The sequence below is a fragment of the Nuphar pumila genome, unplaced genomic scaffold, assembly GCF_984573655.1.
Source record: "Nuphar pumila unplaced genomic scaffold, dmNupPumi1.hap1.1 HAP1_SCAFFOLD_138, whole genome shotgun sequence".
In the NCBI taxonomy this organism is placed as follows: Eukaryota; Viridiplantae; Streptophyta; class Magnoliopsida; order Nymphaeales; family Nymphaeaceae; genus Nuphar; species Nuphar pumila.
In genome coordinates, this window is record NW_028323185.1 from 240 (window position 1) to 14,963 (window position 14,724).

The window sequence follows — 14,724 nt, forward strand, 5'->3', positions numbered from 1 at the left end:
TGGGACGACATCATGGACGAAATGTGGGAAGATCTAGTAAGGATGCACCACCATGCGCGGAATACAAATCACGACATCAAGCACTGCAAATCACGACACTTATATGACGCCAGATGACCACCCACACGATAATCAAGCCGATTACCTAGTGCGACCACGCGCATATGTCATGGAAACTAATTTACCAAACGGCAGGGCACCATTTTGGTTGCCTACAATGTAAGGGGTGTTTAGGGTAAAAGACAACTATGGGAGCTTCTTGGGCTCCCCACAGGTACCCTGGTTTCCATGACGCCTAGCCCCTACCTTCATCACGGCTTTCAAAATACCCTTGGCCCCAAAAAACCTTTCCTATTTATGAGCTCCTCACTGCGTGCCTGTGGGATTCTGCCACCGGGGATCCCACTCTCCGTACACATATCACTCGTAGTACTGATCTGCTGAACTGATCGGCTGATTTCCTGTATGCCGTACGTTGTAAATTTGATCCAGGTGCGACGGTGTCTTCATGTTCTCCGTATTCACACGCACCTGTGTCTGAGAAGTTCTTGCGGAGCAGCTCAAACTCTTTCACCTTCAGGCCGGCCTCAATGAGCTGCATGGCCTTGTCACCCTGACTGTTACAGAGGTACCAATCTTCTCATTACGTCTGATACCGAATCGGCGGACGGTGTAGCGTGCCTTTCCAAAGATAGGCTGTTGCCCCGTCAGCTGCTCCAGCACCTGAGGTTAATGCATATCGTTCAGTGAACATCTCCCAGTGTTTATCGCAAATGCGTGCGCTCTCTGCCACACTTTCAGTCATGTATGCAATTTGTGCCTGGACAGACCATGTCCAGGCACAAATTGAATGCTTGATGCTATTACAACCCTGGCTTGTTCTCAAAGGTTGCATCCCTGCCACGAAAACCGTTGGCGTTGCTAGCATGATGAGTATCAAAGTACGGCATATAATAATTCGATTGGAACGCAGTTACAAACCCCTGTGAGAAAAGCGGTATGCCCTAACTCGAGCGGTACGGCTGAGACGAAGGTATTTGATCATGTTGAACAGTGACATGGGATTGTGAAGGGCTCAACAACAGTAGACTGAAGAATGTTTGTCGCGTCTCAAAGGGTGATGCTTCAGGACGAAGCACATCTGAGTACAAGCATGCACGTCAGGCCTTCGGCAGCAAACAATATCAGTAGCTGGATCGCTTGAATCGATATTGAAAAGACGAGCAGCCAACTACCGATAGCATGATAATTTCTGATGATTGATCTCGCACAGCTCTCAGCATCCGTAAGCGCCAAACATCATGAGCGCTGCATTAGTCGAGCAATCGTGTTGTGTTTCCCTGAGCAAGACCACCAGCGAACATGCAATCTATGACACGAATACAACTCTACATAGGTGACATTGTCCAATTATTAAAAATTGGTGCGAGAGATCAGTGGGTAGGCAGGAGTGCGATATCGCCCAAGTGGGGTACAAAGATGGGCAGGGTATCCACCTTGTAGGCGAGACCCGCAAGATCCCATGCTGAAAGAAGGTCCCTACATCTAACATAGATGTATCTCCAGAGAGTCCTGCTGTTCCCGTTTACGCAGGCTTGCATTACTTAATGCGTTCACTTGCTGGCATACAAAGGATTATGGGCACGCGTACCTTGGCTGCCTTCTGAAGGCGATCACCAGACTCACCGGTACAGATATTGAGTGTAAGCTTTGCGATGCGCAGCTCGCGCATCACATTTGCACTCTTGTCAGCCATTTCGCTGCCGAACTGCTCTCCTGAGCCTGTACGGTAAATGACGCTGATATCAGCTCGTTGCAAAGAGGGCGAACGAAGGGAAACTCGTCGCTTATGGGTGTTGCAGCAAGAATACAGGCATTGCTCTTGTTTTGCTGTGAAGAATGTCATTTGGGGGGTGGCGCACCCCCACGCGCTTTGGTGATGACGCGGACTCCATCCTGTCGCTCACCTCGAGACTCAACGACGTTGACAACGCGTGACACTGAATCAACATAGAGGGTCTGTTAGCCCTTAGACATTTTTGAGCGTCGCCTCTACAGTCTGTCCTCTTGGTTTCGTTCGATACATGGGCCCATATATTGCCCCGTCAATGAGGGTTGGGGCGCGACCGGTGTACGTTTGCGGCATGCTCATGAGGCTGTCAACCTCCAAGAGCTCGCAAGGATCCTCGTTCATAATCATGATGCCTTGGTGCTTTTATATCATTTGATGTCCCGAAAAGCCTTGGGTCTCGTTGGATGTGGCGACGTATTCGTTGAACATGCATCCAGATCGAACCCCCGGGCCCACGAGTACCCCAATGAATTGCGCAACAACAATACCGCCCGATGTGGCGGACAGACAAGGGCGTCCAGCCAGTAATCACTGATGCCAGAGACGATGTCGTGCAGGCAACATGCATGTAGGGCATAAAACAACCGCAAACATAGATGCTCAAGATGCGTGCTCGACATGGACCAATCGCTGCCAGTCAATCTTGTTAAAAGACAGTGTTACACTCTGCTCCACCTAACATCCCTGCGACAGCAAGCGCAGTCAGGCATTTCCAACGTTCCCGGCATATGCTTAGAACGAAGAGAAACCCTTTCTACCAGATGATGATCCGGAGGGGATGACTTTCAAAACATTAAATCGAACTGTCTTGGAAAGTGGGCGGCACTGGCCAATGGTAACGAGGTCCCCTTCCTTGCAGCGGAATGCTGGCGAGATGTGCGCAGGCGTGTTGCTGTGCCTCTTCTCGTACCTGCACACCCAGGTGAAATTAGTTGAGCGTTGTAGAGGAACCAAACACCTCTCGGTGGCGGACGCCCTCAGCAGAATGCTGACCCCACCGGACGCACGAGCCCTTGAGCTCCCGTGCGATAGTTGGCCTGATGTGAACGTGATGTACAGTGGCCCTTCCAAAAGCGCCGTCGCCTCCGCCAACGTGTGCACCTCCAGCTAGCTTGCTGACCAAAGTCTAGATAACAGTTGACCAAACGACGCAACGCGGCTCCTAGGTATGTGAAGGCACAAACCGTGCCTACAAGCCAGGGTGCATGCGCGAGTTGCTACTTACACAATGATACTAACACCTTGATGCCTTAACCACAATGCAAATCCCTGTACAATCATCAAGTCAGCATTAGGTGAGATGAAACAGCCAATTGACATTGCCGACTGGCATCCTGCTCTGAACCTGACAACCCAAAGCCTCCAGGGCCTCTTTAAGATACGCTAGGGACTCTCATATGTTCTAGCCGGCAATCTCCGGCCGTTTTACTTTTCTTATGACCATGGATTCCGCAGACGCCACGACACGCAACATATATGGCATCAGAATCCCAACATCAAACTTGTTGCAATGCTAGTGCTCCTAACACTTCATTGCAATTCACACACAATTCACACACGAAGTTGTGTAGATATATTTGCTGAAAACCTTCTGCCCTGTCCCGTGAGTTCGAAATATCCAGGATATGCTATGGCAGTTGCACATGCAGCAAACTGTTCACCTTCAGGCCGCAAAGCTTCGCCCTGAAATCCGGGCACTGCAATCCGGGCACGCTACCCAGTAGTTGACTGACGGTCAGTGCACGGCAACACCCATGAATAGTTCAAGATGTTGGAACTCTTGAACTGCCCCTCTATCAGACGCACGTGTATCTGCTGACTCCCTACTCCTCCACAGGTTAGTGTCACCTACTCCAAATCCACTCATCCATGTGAAATCTGAGCAGAACTGTTGAACTTGCATGCATTTTCGCTGCACCTGCCTCCATCAGACTTATGGTATAAGGCTCGACGGAGCGATGCAGAACACATTGCATTCGGCGATGATGAATACTTCTGTCCCTGTGAGCAGTGCGGCCAACATGCCCAGCCTCGCCTTACAACCCTGCTGAGTCTCGCTCCACGCCCGCTGACCAGGCTCTGCCTCACTGCCACAAACCCCGATGCATGTCACGCAGCAACAGTGATTGTCCGAGACACGTCAACCTCTTTTACTGGGGATTCAATCCAATACAGTATCCAGCCCTGAATCGTACACAGAAGGCCCAAAAACTGTGAACCTTGCAGTGTTCAAGCTGTGGAATGGTTTGCAGTGAAGCGCAGAGGCTGTGAAGATGGTTTCCTGTAATGCTTGCGAAATAAAGTTCGCTCTTTCAACCAACATTTCAGATTCAGTCGACCTGTGCAGACTGCGAGAGCGAGGATCCCCAGACCAACTACTTGACTGCTGCTGGCCTCTGTGAGACATCCCCATGTCCTCCCTTGATCATGCGGCCTGAAGATCTTTTATTCCCTGGCGTGCATAGACACATGAAACAGGAGGTACATGGCATCCTGTGATGGCTATCTGGCGACCAAGGGCCACAGAATGGCCCATGTCACAAATCTCACTCAACATAGTCTCACGACTTACGCACCTCTGGTACTTCTTGATGTAATGGAAATAGTTCCTCCGCACGGTGATCGTTCTGTTCATCTTCGTTGAGTGGCAAATGCCAGACAGGATACGCCCACGAATGGAAACGTTACCCGTGAATGGGCACTTCTTGTCGACGTACTTGCCTGAATCAACTCCAAAACGTAAGATACACAGCTAAAAATGCAAGCAATGTGACTAGTATCCTGTCGGATCAGATTTGGACTCATCGCTTGTGACATATGGGCAAGAACATCTTAGGACAATCACATAAACAGCCGTGAAAAGGTCAGGCGGGAACGAAAACACAAATTCCACGAACATGTTTGCTAGTGGCTTTGGAGAGACGCACCCTCGATTGCCTCCTTGGGCGTTCGGAATCCAAGCCCCACATTCTTGTAGTAACGCAGGCCATACTTTCCTGGCACCCTCTTCACGGGCTTGCGGAAACTGCAGACAAAAGGACTGTAAGCATGTCGATGCACAGGGCGAGGACAACAAGAGACCACCGACTTCGATAGGCACGATTCGTTATGCGACTAGCCATTCCACACAAATATGAAGAGACATACCCTTGGTTCACCCCCGCCTGCTTCTGGAAAGCCCTCTCTGTCTGCGTGCATCACCATCCATCTCAATACGAATCCCGTACCTCCATGTAGCTCGCGGGCCAAACAGCAAAGGAAACGAAAATGCTTACCTGATCAGCCATCTCGACTAAATTGCCGACAAAGAGGCAACAGGAAAAGGGAATCCGAGTTGCTTCCAATCGCTCTTAGCGCTCTTTCGTTTCAACTTTGTGTCTCAATGTCTGAGGGCGAGTGCTTGAACCGCGTGCATGTCTATGGGGGGCCTGTAGCCCCCCCAAGTGCTTCTTTTGCCGTCTCATCATTTAGTAATTGATTACTCAGAAAGTGACGCAGCATGTTATTGAACAAGTACATCCATGCATGCTCTTGGCATCGCTACGGGCAGAATTTCCAGTCTTTCAAGCCGAACAAGTTGGCTTTGTGCTTGTTGGGTTAAGCTTATGGGTGTGGAAAGGGTGTCAGCTTCTATACGCTCTCGGTACTCCTGAACATAGGCAAGGTAGCATGTCAGCTCCGCCCTGCCAGCCTGCCACCAAAAGTCCCTGTTCGATCGTTTCTATTCATTTCATATTGTCAACTCATGTGGTTTCGTTGGCCTGTTCCGCGACTTTGTGTGCCCACATCCCGGAACGGCTTCCAATGAGCTAGGTTGCGGAAGCGGCTTACGAAGGTAGTTGATGTTTCTTTTACGTTTATCCTTGTTCAAACAGTCGTCACAGCGGGCTTGTTGCCATTGGGCGCCTCACGCATGCATGCTGAGATGGTGAGTGGACACAGTCAATAGCGGTGCCCATCGTCAACCGTTGGCTGCGATCCCTGGTCCTGGAACAGCCATGGATGGGGACGACAGCAAGGTGGCGTCACAGCCGGGATGCACCGTGTGAAGTTGTACAAGCTGAACACCCAAGGTCTGTGGGATGACAAGGGCACTGGCCATGTTGCGGTTGAGTGGCTCCCGGTAAGTTTTTACAGCTTGCGGTGTAGTCATCATCGACTGTTAAGGCTGACTTCGGTGGTTGCTGGTTGTCGTTGTGCGTGTGAAGCGTGTGTGCTGTGGGAGCTATCCCTGTTGTCAGTGTGACAATGTCGCGTGCATTATCGTTGTCCTTCCAGACTGCAGGCGCGACACCGCACGAAATTTCCGTGTTTACACATGCTACTGGCAATGGCCATATCATTGCTGGGTGCACTCGCCTTGTGTCCACCATCAGCTGCAGTGCTCGCGTCTCGGGGGTGTTGGTGACTTTCTCACGTCTTGTACGAGAACCTTTTTATTTTCACCCGGACAAGCATTATTTGGGGCAAGCTATCGTCAGTACGTAAGTAATCAATGCGATGACGCCGTGCTGTCTTTGCCCTGAGATAGCCGCTGTCGTTGGCCCGAACTTCGGATTTGATTCAATTTTCAAACGCAAATATGAAGAGTATTGCTGATCGCGAAAGCCTCTACACACCGCTTATGTCGCTGTCGCCGCTGAGAGCTACTTATTCATCAAAGCTGTGCTGTGGCTGCTGCAATGATCATGCAAGTAGCAACTGAGGCTTGTTGCAACGATTTACTACGATGTATCCTTGCACTTGCATGACCCTGTGCTTGGTAAACAGCTATTTTCAGGCTCATAAAGCAACAGCATTTTGCTCTGTTTAGCTTCATTTTTTCGGGGGCGAGTTGTGAGGTACAGTACGCCTAGATATGTGGGTATCGCTCGTGTGGTACACTGGCACTCAACGACAGATGAGCTCCAAGTGACCTGAGCTAGGGTTACAGTAAGAGAGTATGAGTGCTATGAATTTTCATGGGAGAGGCTGATTGTCGGTTGCAAACCAAGGAGTTAAGGGATGGTGGTGATCTATGTGTACATAGATCACCACCATTCCTCGAGTACATTCCAGTGCGTGGGCTGGATGCACAAGTCAATATGTGCATCTATCAGCTTACTCCATGATCAAGCCACATACGGTTTGCATGCTACCAATGGATAGGTAGCCTTTTGAAACCATGTCGTTAGCTGACACGTCAACTGACACTCTGCCTGGTGCCATGGAGTGCAAGTGAGGTAAACAGCACACAGTTATGCAAAGGGCTACACGCACGCCAACATGCGTGTGCCAGTGACTTTAGCGTCCTGATCATCAATGGTTGGTGGCCTGCTACTATGCCATAGGGTGGCGCTGTCAGGATGGCCTCTTCAACAAACTTATTCTGTGCGTTGAAGTTATTGTGTATGTCCGATCGCAGCTTCAATGCAAAGTCTGAAGCGTTGTTTACCCAATCCAGATAGTTGGGTCTGTGCCGGGATGGGCACGTCGTTCTCGCCCCCTTGGGAGCGTGGTACACTGAAAGACACAAGTATGCATTCCTCCCCGAGGTGGTAATGAACGCAATAACAGGATGTGCAGCTGCTGTTATAGCTACCCATCCTATGGCATTTCTTGCGCTGTGGGAGGCAAGCGCTTACTTTGGAACTGTAGAGATGTCGCCTTCTCAAGGTTATGGAACAGGAGCTCGTGAGTCGTCAGCATTGCGTGGAATCGTTGGTTTTGGCCTACCTTGAAGGAAAGGTCACCTTCTTGGTGTCTGCGGACGCTGATCAACAACTATCAACCTCATAACACCACTTACTGCTGTCCCTTGGGCTTTGCCTGGGCATGAGTTCGTGGTATTTTGGCCACGTCCTTCTAGGGCCACTCACATTGGCGTGATGCATGCATGTTTGCTGTACTGACAGCACAAGATGTTGGACAGATGCATTTCCGTGCATGTACAGCCATCGCAACAACACCACATATTCCCACCTAAGGGGGGGCGCAGGAAGGGTCGTTTCACCTGGGTGGGTAATTATATGGACCAGTCCGTGTCAACTCCACAGGATGTAAACAAATCTTTTGCAAGCTGTTCTCTTCAGATGAATTAGTGGGCAAGCAAGCCGGCTGAGCAGTGCGAAAAGTCTGCATGCATTCTGACGGTGCCTTCCGTCTCTCATCAGGATAACGGAATCATGGTGAAGGCTGACTTGACTGTGTGCTGTTGGCGTATAGAAAGCTGGTGCGCTGGGCTTGGTGGTGGTGTCAGAGGAGGAGGACTGCCACATTCTCATGGTCCACAAAATCTCCAAGGCAGACATTTATCAGCGCCAAGGAGGTGTGCTTCTGGTCCCTGCACCCCTGCAGGGGCTTCACTTCATTGACTTTCTAGAACAGTATCCATGTGAGTTGGCAACTCTCTTGAGCAATCACAAGTGCAGAGTTTGTGAGATGCACTGCCACTCTGGTTAGCATATGTATGGCTATCCTGCAGTGGCAAGTCGTCTCGGGTGTAGCTGCTCAGGCTCTGGCTGCCAGGACAGCAAGACCGCTTTCCAGTTTTTGTCGTTTTCATTCATGAATGTCGAGTTTGCTCATTCAATTCATAAACAAACCGTAGTCTACACAGCAAAAGGCAACCGTCCATTTTTATCTCAGGTGCAGCATCATGTACTGCTGGCCACTTGTAGTCTACGATATTGTCTTGTCACGTAGTGTGGGAGGCGACCGTTTGTGCCGTTATTTAGCACAGCAAACGCAGTGCTTGCAGACATTCATCTTTCATGCTACGGTGTGGCATTTGCTCTACAGCTTGGGAGCAGCGATCGATGCACACGCAGGCTGATGGCTACACAAGCCTATGCAATTGCGTGGCAAATCACATTGAAGAAGCCCCGGTAAGAATGACAATGCGTTTGCTGACGACCAAGTCCTGGCTTGCAGAGGACACGATCATCACGTGGGTGGACGCAGACATAGGAACGGACGTGGCGTTGTCGTTCCAGGAGTCGGACGGATGCATGCAGATCTGGGTGACGATTCAGGGCGTTCAGTCAGGGGTAGGGGGAGACGACGGCCTTCAGGGGGGGCCCGGCATGATCGACGACGGTCTTCCGTCGTCAGCGCTGCCAAAGCTGTCGGATGGGGGCGTGGGGCCCCCTGGAGGGGTTATCGAGCTCCCTTGGCCTGAGGTCTCAAACCTCGCGGACATCTCCAAGACGTTGTCTGAGCTCAATTTCTTCCAGAAGGAGCGCATGGCGAACCAGATTCACCGGGACAGGTAGGCGTTGCATTGCTATTGCTTGCATATTGGACAGTAAGTACGTTGCTCTTTGGCCAATCTGCAACATGCCCTTGGAGTTTCGCCGGTTTTATTTGGGTTCCATCATGGAGCACACGCGGCTGAAAGCCAACCGCGGTCCAATGTGGTCATGTTGTCGGGCGTTCGATCATTTGCTACATGAGCTGGAGTCTGGATGATGGCATTCAATCAGCAGTTCAGCACATCGGCCGTTCAGCTGAGCACCGCGGTCGGTTTGGAATGGACTGGAGAGAGTAATGGAAGTGCAGACGGCAGTTCCGCAGTTGTTGAGGGGGAGGTGGCAGGTGCTTGTTCCGAGGTACCTGATATGGGGTGTGGAATGGAGCAGCATCTGTGTGTTTACTTGCCTGAGCATGGCAGTGGTAGCTTGCTGAACCTGATGAAAAGGCTCAGATGGCACAAGGCCTCCTGTGTTCTAAGCGCTCCCAAGTAGTGTTTGAGACTAGTCATGCATGTTCTTGACTTGGGTCACTTAGACCTAAGTGCTCATGTGGATGCGGTGGTGTTGCAATGCCATTATTACACCACGTAAGCAAGAACTACACAGCTCAGGCCGAAAACAACTTAAGCATTCAACATCAGATTCACTTACGTTGTTTGGATGGGTTTATATGCACCCCGAAGTGCCCTTGAGCTCAATACTCTCCTGCAGCCGTTACCTACCAAGGCTGCTGGAACTTTTTCGGATTAGCGAGGACATTGGCGACAGGGAGTCGCTTGCCCACATGTACACTATCATCAAGTCAATCTTCATGATGAACGGAGTTCAGCTCATGGATGACATGATGCAAGAGGAGTATTTTTGGGACGTCGTCGGCGCGTTGGAGTACGACCCGGACCTGCCCCAGAAGGCTGCACACCGACACTTTCTCAGGGTACGATTTCGGATTGTTTCGCTGCGATATGAATTCTGAATGATTGGAGGGCAACCCACTTGCATGCACCCCCAGGCTGCTGGAGTTAGCCAGCCTTGAACCGTACACCCCAATGCTTGTGACCAGCATTTCGCCAGACTCTGTATTGCAGGTGGTGGTGCTTGGGGGACCAAAATGGGGCTCGAACCCCATTCTGGCAATTCACTGCTTGTGACATGTCACACCATCTGGTTTTGACTTTCCTCAGAGGTCAACGCAAAGGGCTAGCCACTTGAAGACAACCATAATTCAGTGGCAAGAAACACAGACATTGGTGTCTGTAAACCGAAACAGGATGCGGTAGTGATGTAAAAAGAGCCATCACCATCCTCACACAGCGTGGATCGTGCCGTCAGTGTTTCGTCAGAATGGGGTTTGACCCTATTTGCTGTCCCCAAAACTCACGTATTTTCATCCGTCAACCCAAACAAATATGTGCCTGGCGAAACACCGCCTGCTGTGCAGAATGTAGCAAAGTTCAAGGAGGTGGTGGCCATCCCATCAGAAGCCCTTAAACGGAAGATTCACTGCACGTATCGCTTGGGCTACATCAAGGATGCAATCCTGCCACGCGTGCTCGATGATGTCACCTTTGCCGCGCTGCACTCGATGATGATGTTCAACTACATCGAGATTCTTACAGCTCTCCAGCAGGACCCGGCGTTCTTCAAGGACCTGTTCGTCCGTCTCAAGAACGGCGACACTAGCAGCGAGTACTGGGCCATGCTCGTCGCGTTCATTCAGGAGCTCAGCCAGCTTGCTACGCATCCTCAGTACGGAACGTACGGTGCCCCTCGGTTGCTGTTTCGTGACTGTTGCAGCAGCTTCAGTTCCGGGTTGACTGAAGCAGCTGATTGACAATAGCCAGAATACTGCGCGTGGGTGCCGAGGTCTGCCACTTGTCCGTAATTCAACTGTGTCGGTGTGCTTGAAACACTTCCTGGCAGTCAATTTTTCAAGGCTAGCAGCAACTTCATCTCTCACATGTAAAACTCCTTGTCCGTATGTGACTCCAGCCCCGGCATTGACGTCTAGACGCGTTAGCGTTGGCCTGGGCCGCTGTTGGCAAGCGTTGCCATGGTATCGGCTTCTTGCAGCACGAGCTCGTGCTCTAGTCCCATCGCAGGATGTGTGATTTCTGAGAGACATGACCTTACCAGCCTTTTGATTTCGCTGGCTACACATTCACATGCATGGCAGTTGGTGGCATGATTGGGGGTGGACCAGGTCAAGCGGGAACACGGAACAATGGTCTGCCGATTAGCTTCCTTGACTTTCAGGCCTGTCCTGGTATGGACGTCCTTCACCCCTTGCGCTCATCAACTTCGATGATGAAGCATCTCTCAGCAAGGGCACTCATGCAGCTCTACATCACATGGATAGACAGAATTATCATGGCTCAGAGCTGAACTACGTCAAATTCACACCTTCGGAACGGTTGTTGTCAACCGGTGGATCACAGAACCCCAACCCACACAATTAGTGTACGTAGTAAAGCTTCCTGGCCACCAGATTTAACAATAATGCGACTCATATATGCAAATGAGGCATCCGAGGCACTCAGACATCTCATACACCATGAGCCGTTGTGATGCACCGCATCTCTCCAGCAAGCTCGCGTCAATGTTGACCAGACAGAGCGCCATTTGCCTCAATACTAGCGCGCCCATGGCAACCTGTTGCCAGACCCTGTAATTTGCGGGTCACGATGCCTGGAAATGCATGGTTTTGCAGGGCAAAAGTGGTTGTCGAACTCCAATCTGACGACACACTGCCCATGGCATGCAGGCGGCAAGAGCTGTATGTCAAACTCGTGGAGGAAGGGCTGCTGGACGTACTGACGACGTGCATGGAGTGCGGATCTCCGCAATTGAAGCTGAAAGCCACAGACATCATCCTTTCCATGGTCCAGCACGACCCCACACCCATCCGAACGCACCTGCTCAAGCCACCCAACCGCCTCTTCACATGCCTCATAGCCGACCTCACTGGCGGCGACGAAAACGGCGTCCCCGAGCAGATCCTCGAGCTGCTCAAAATGCTGCTCGACCCCGAATCCATGGAGCAAGCGAACGAGAAGAACGACTTTCTAGAGCTCTTCTATGACCAATACATCAGCAAGCTCATTGACGTGCTCACAGCCTCAGCACCCTTGCGCTTGCAGCGCACGCAGGAGCGCGGAACCGACGCTGCGGCCATGGACGCCCATGCGGGGCCTTCAAATGACTCGGCGCCCCCGGTGCCCGGAGCGATCCCGACTGCGTCAGCGCCCACAGAATCGGACACTGGACTGGTAGCAGGTGCGTCTTTCTCATGCACTCGTGCACCTGCACTTGACCACTCGTACACTTGCACAGAGTCGGACCACTACCACTACCAGTGCCATAGCCACAGTGTTGTGGTACAGAACGAGCGGTACTGGCCAGCACCTGGACTGCAGGTGCGCCTCATTTGCAAATTGCTCGATTTTCCAAGCCGCACGGACCCTCGCCGACGAGAAGCAAATACAGTACCGACATGATTCACCAGTTGCCGCTTTTGGCTGCTGTTCTCGTCAGCCAGGGTCCACACAATTTGAAGCGAAGTCGAGGAAGTTGCCTCATGGTGAACTCACATCAGCAGTGCCAATAGAATTGGTTTCCGCACAAACACTCTCTCGGGTCCTGTGATTGCGTACATTGCCACTAACGATGATTCACATGCTGGCCGCGAGCGAGGTACTTTTCGAGCTGCTGTGGCATAAGAACACCATAATTGTCCGATGCCTCCAACAGAGGCATGCCTGCATCAACTTCCGCCTGGATGCCGCCCTGTTGAAAGATTATGTTAATGCGTGCATTGCCGCTGACAAGTATTGGCATGATGACCATGTGCGAACGCTGGTTTATCGCTCGACAGCTCCACGTGCCGCTCGAGATTCTGTCAGCCCTCTATGTCATAGGCTGTGAGAGCGCCGACTGTTGGAAGCACCGTTTAGAAGTGACTGCACGCATGCACCGCGGCTAGTACAAGTTGTGTCGTCACAAGAAGACAGAGCTTTCGGACACGTACACACCCATACCTGTCCTTGGTACTTGCGTCATTCAGGATGTGGACAATACCAGATCTATCTCTCAATAGCTAGTTCTCTGCGTTGAGTTTTTGGCTGTGGATGTGTAGGTCCGGCTGGAGGCCCATCAGGGCGCGGAATTCCAGCGCCTCCGTTTGTGTTGGGGCTCATCATGGAGCTCTTGTGCTTCTGTGTGACGCACCACACCTTTAGGATAAAGTACTTCATTCTGCGCCACAACATCGTGCAGAAGGTGCTCCAGTTGCTCAACTGCAAGCAGAAGTGGCTGGTGGTGGCGGCCATTCGCTTCCTACGGATCTGCATTGGTGTGAAGGACGACTTTTACAACAGGCAACGACACCCACTGATGATGCTGTAGCAATGCCGCATCTACATTCCATGTGACATGACACTCACATGGACACTCGTACTCCTCTGCTTGGGAATCTACCCAGGTGAAAGTACTTGAATGCTTTTCTTACCATCAATCACCCGAGGCAAGTGTACCTGAATAGTTTGCCCGACTGACCAGATCACACGTGACTTGCTCTTGTGACGTACAGTGAGACTGTTTCTATCAGGAAAAGTGTGGATGTGTATGCGAGTTCTTATTGCGGCACTCGCATCAGCGTGTTATTCGCGATTACAAGTGACTGTGCGCTGTAGCTTGATAGCACCTTGACACAGCTACCGCACCAATATGATCTGATCCATCACTGATCACAGCCACTGATGTGCTGATTGGGCTGCTCTTGCCTGTGCAGACCCTTAGCAGAGTGAACTGTTTGTAACCTCGCCCAGTGAGAGAGAAGAAATGTATGTTTTCTGCTTCTTCTCAATGAGAGAGAAGAGAGAGAAGGAATCTATGTGCAGGTATCTGACGCGTAACGACCTCCTGGAGCCTGCGCTTCATGCGTTTCTAGAAAACGGCAACAAGTACAACCTGCTGAACTCTGCGTTTCTTGAGTTGATCGAGTACATCAGGCGGGAAAACATCAGAGCCCTGGTGTGCCACATCGTCGACAGGTACTGGCACCTCGTGAAGGACATCACGTACGTAGAGACGTTCAGGCTGTTGCGCGACACGCGAGACCGCTATGAAGTCAAGGTGTGGCACTCACAGTCCCAAAGATGGAACGGACGCATTTCCATGAAATGCTTGAGCTATCTACCTCTCCCACTTTGTAGACCGTTGTTAGGGTCTGCCAAGTTTAATTACTTGCTCTGATGGGTTCAAAGCCTGCCAACTCCTTTCCAAGAGCACAACTTTCCAGGCTGGAGAATTTTTGCCTTACAGCCTGCGGGCGCTTTTAAACTTTCATCTGTGTCTTGACTTACGCTTGAATTGCTTTGACAGCATGCTTTCGACGACAAGAAACTCACCGTGAGACCCGGGAGCGTGGCAAGTCGCAGGCCTTCTCATGCCCTAACCACTGATGCCTTAGGAAGTACTCGTCGCCATCATCCTACAGGGCTCAGGAGTATGGTGACAGAAAGGTCGACCCCATTCAAGATGCTGAAAGCATCGGCATCAGCACTTTAACAGCATTGGTGTTGAGATCAAGCCCAGGCTATCCTTGTGATGACGACCAGTTTACTGACCCATGGCCTGGCACAT

General features: G+C 51.2%; 1 protein-coding gene and 1 pseudogene across 2 annotated transcripts; both read right to left on the bottom strand.

The window, feature by feature from the left end:
* Positions 1-531: 531 nt before the first annotated feature.
* On the bottom strand, positions 532-1,798 carry LOC149811065 (large ribosomal subunit protein uL5 pseudogene; annotated as a pseudogene). Its single transcript, XR_016428855.1, has 2 exons — positions 1,652-1,798; positions 532-723 (listed from the first exon to the last, which is right to left on the bottom strand). The product of XR_016428855.1 is annotated as a large ribosomal subunit protein uL5 pseudogene (transcript).
* A 786-nt stretch (positions 1,799-2,584) lies between these two features.
* Positions 2,585-5,139, bottom strand: LOC149811066 (small ribosomal subunit protein uS17-like). Its single transcript, XM_089994029.1, has 5 exons — positions 5,128-5,139; positions 5,000-5,040; positions 4,780-4,877; positions 4,429-4,573; positions 2,585-2,762 (listed from the first exon to the last, which is right to left on the bottom strand). The coding sequence occupies exons 1-5, from the start codon at positions 5,137-5,139 to the stop codon at positions 2,585-2,587; spliced, it is 474 nt and encodes a 157-aa protein (XP_089850155.1).
* Between the last annotated feature and the right edge of the window lie 9,585 nt (positions 5,140-14,724).

Excerpts from the sequence above, each read along its gene's own strand:
- LOC149811066 (XM_089994029.1), bottom strand. Across the intron at positions 4,878-4,999 it reads CAGGCGGGGGTGAACCAAGG|TTTCCGCAAGCCCGTGAAGA; the intron begins GTATGTCTCTTC and ends TTTTGTCTGCAG. Across the intron at positions 2,763-4,428 it reads TACATCAAGAAGTACCAGAG|GTACGAGAAGAGGCACAGCA; the intron begins GTGCGTAAGTCG and ends CTGGGTGTGCAG.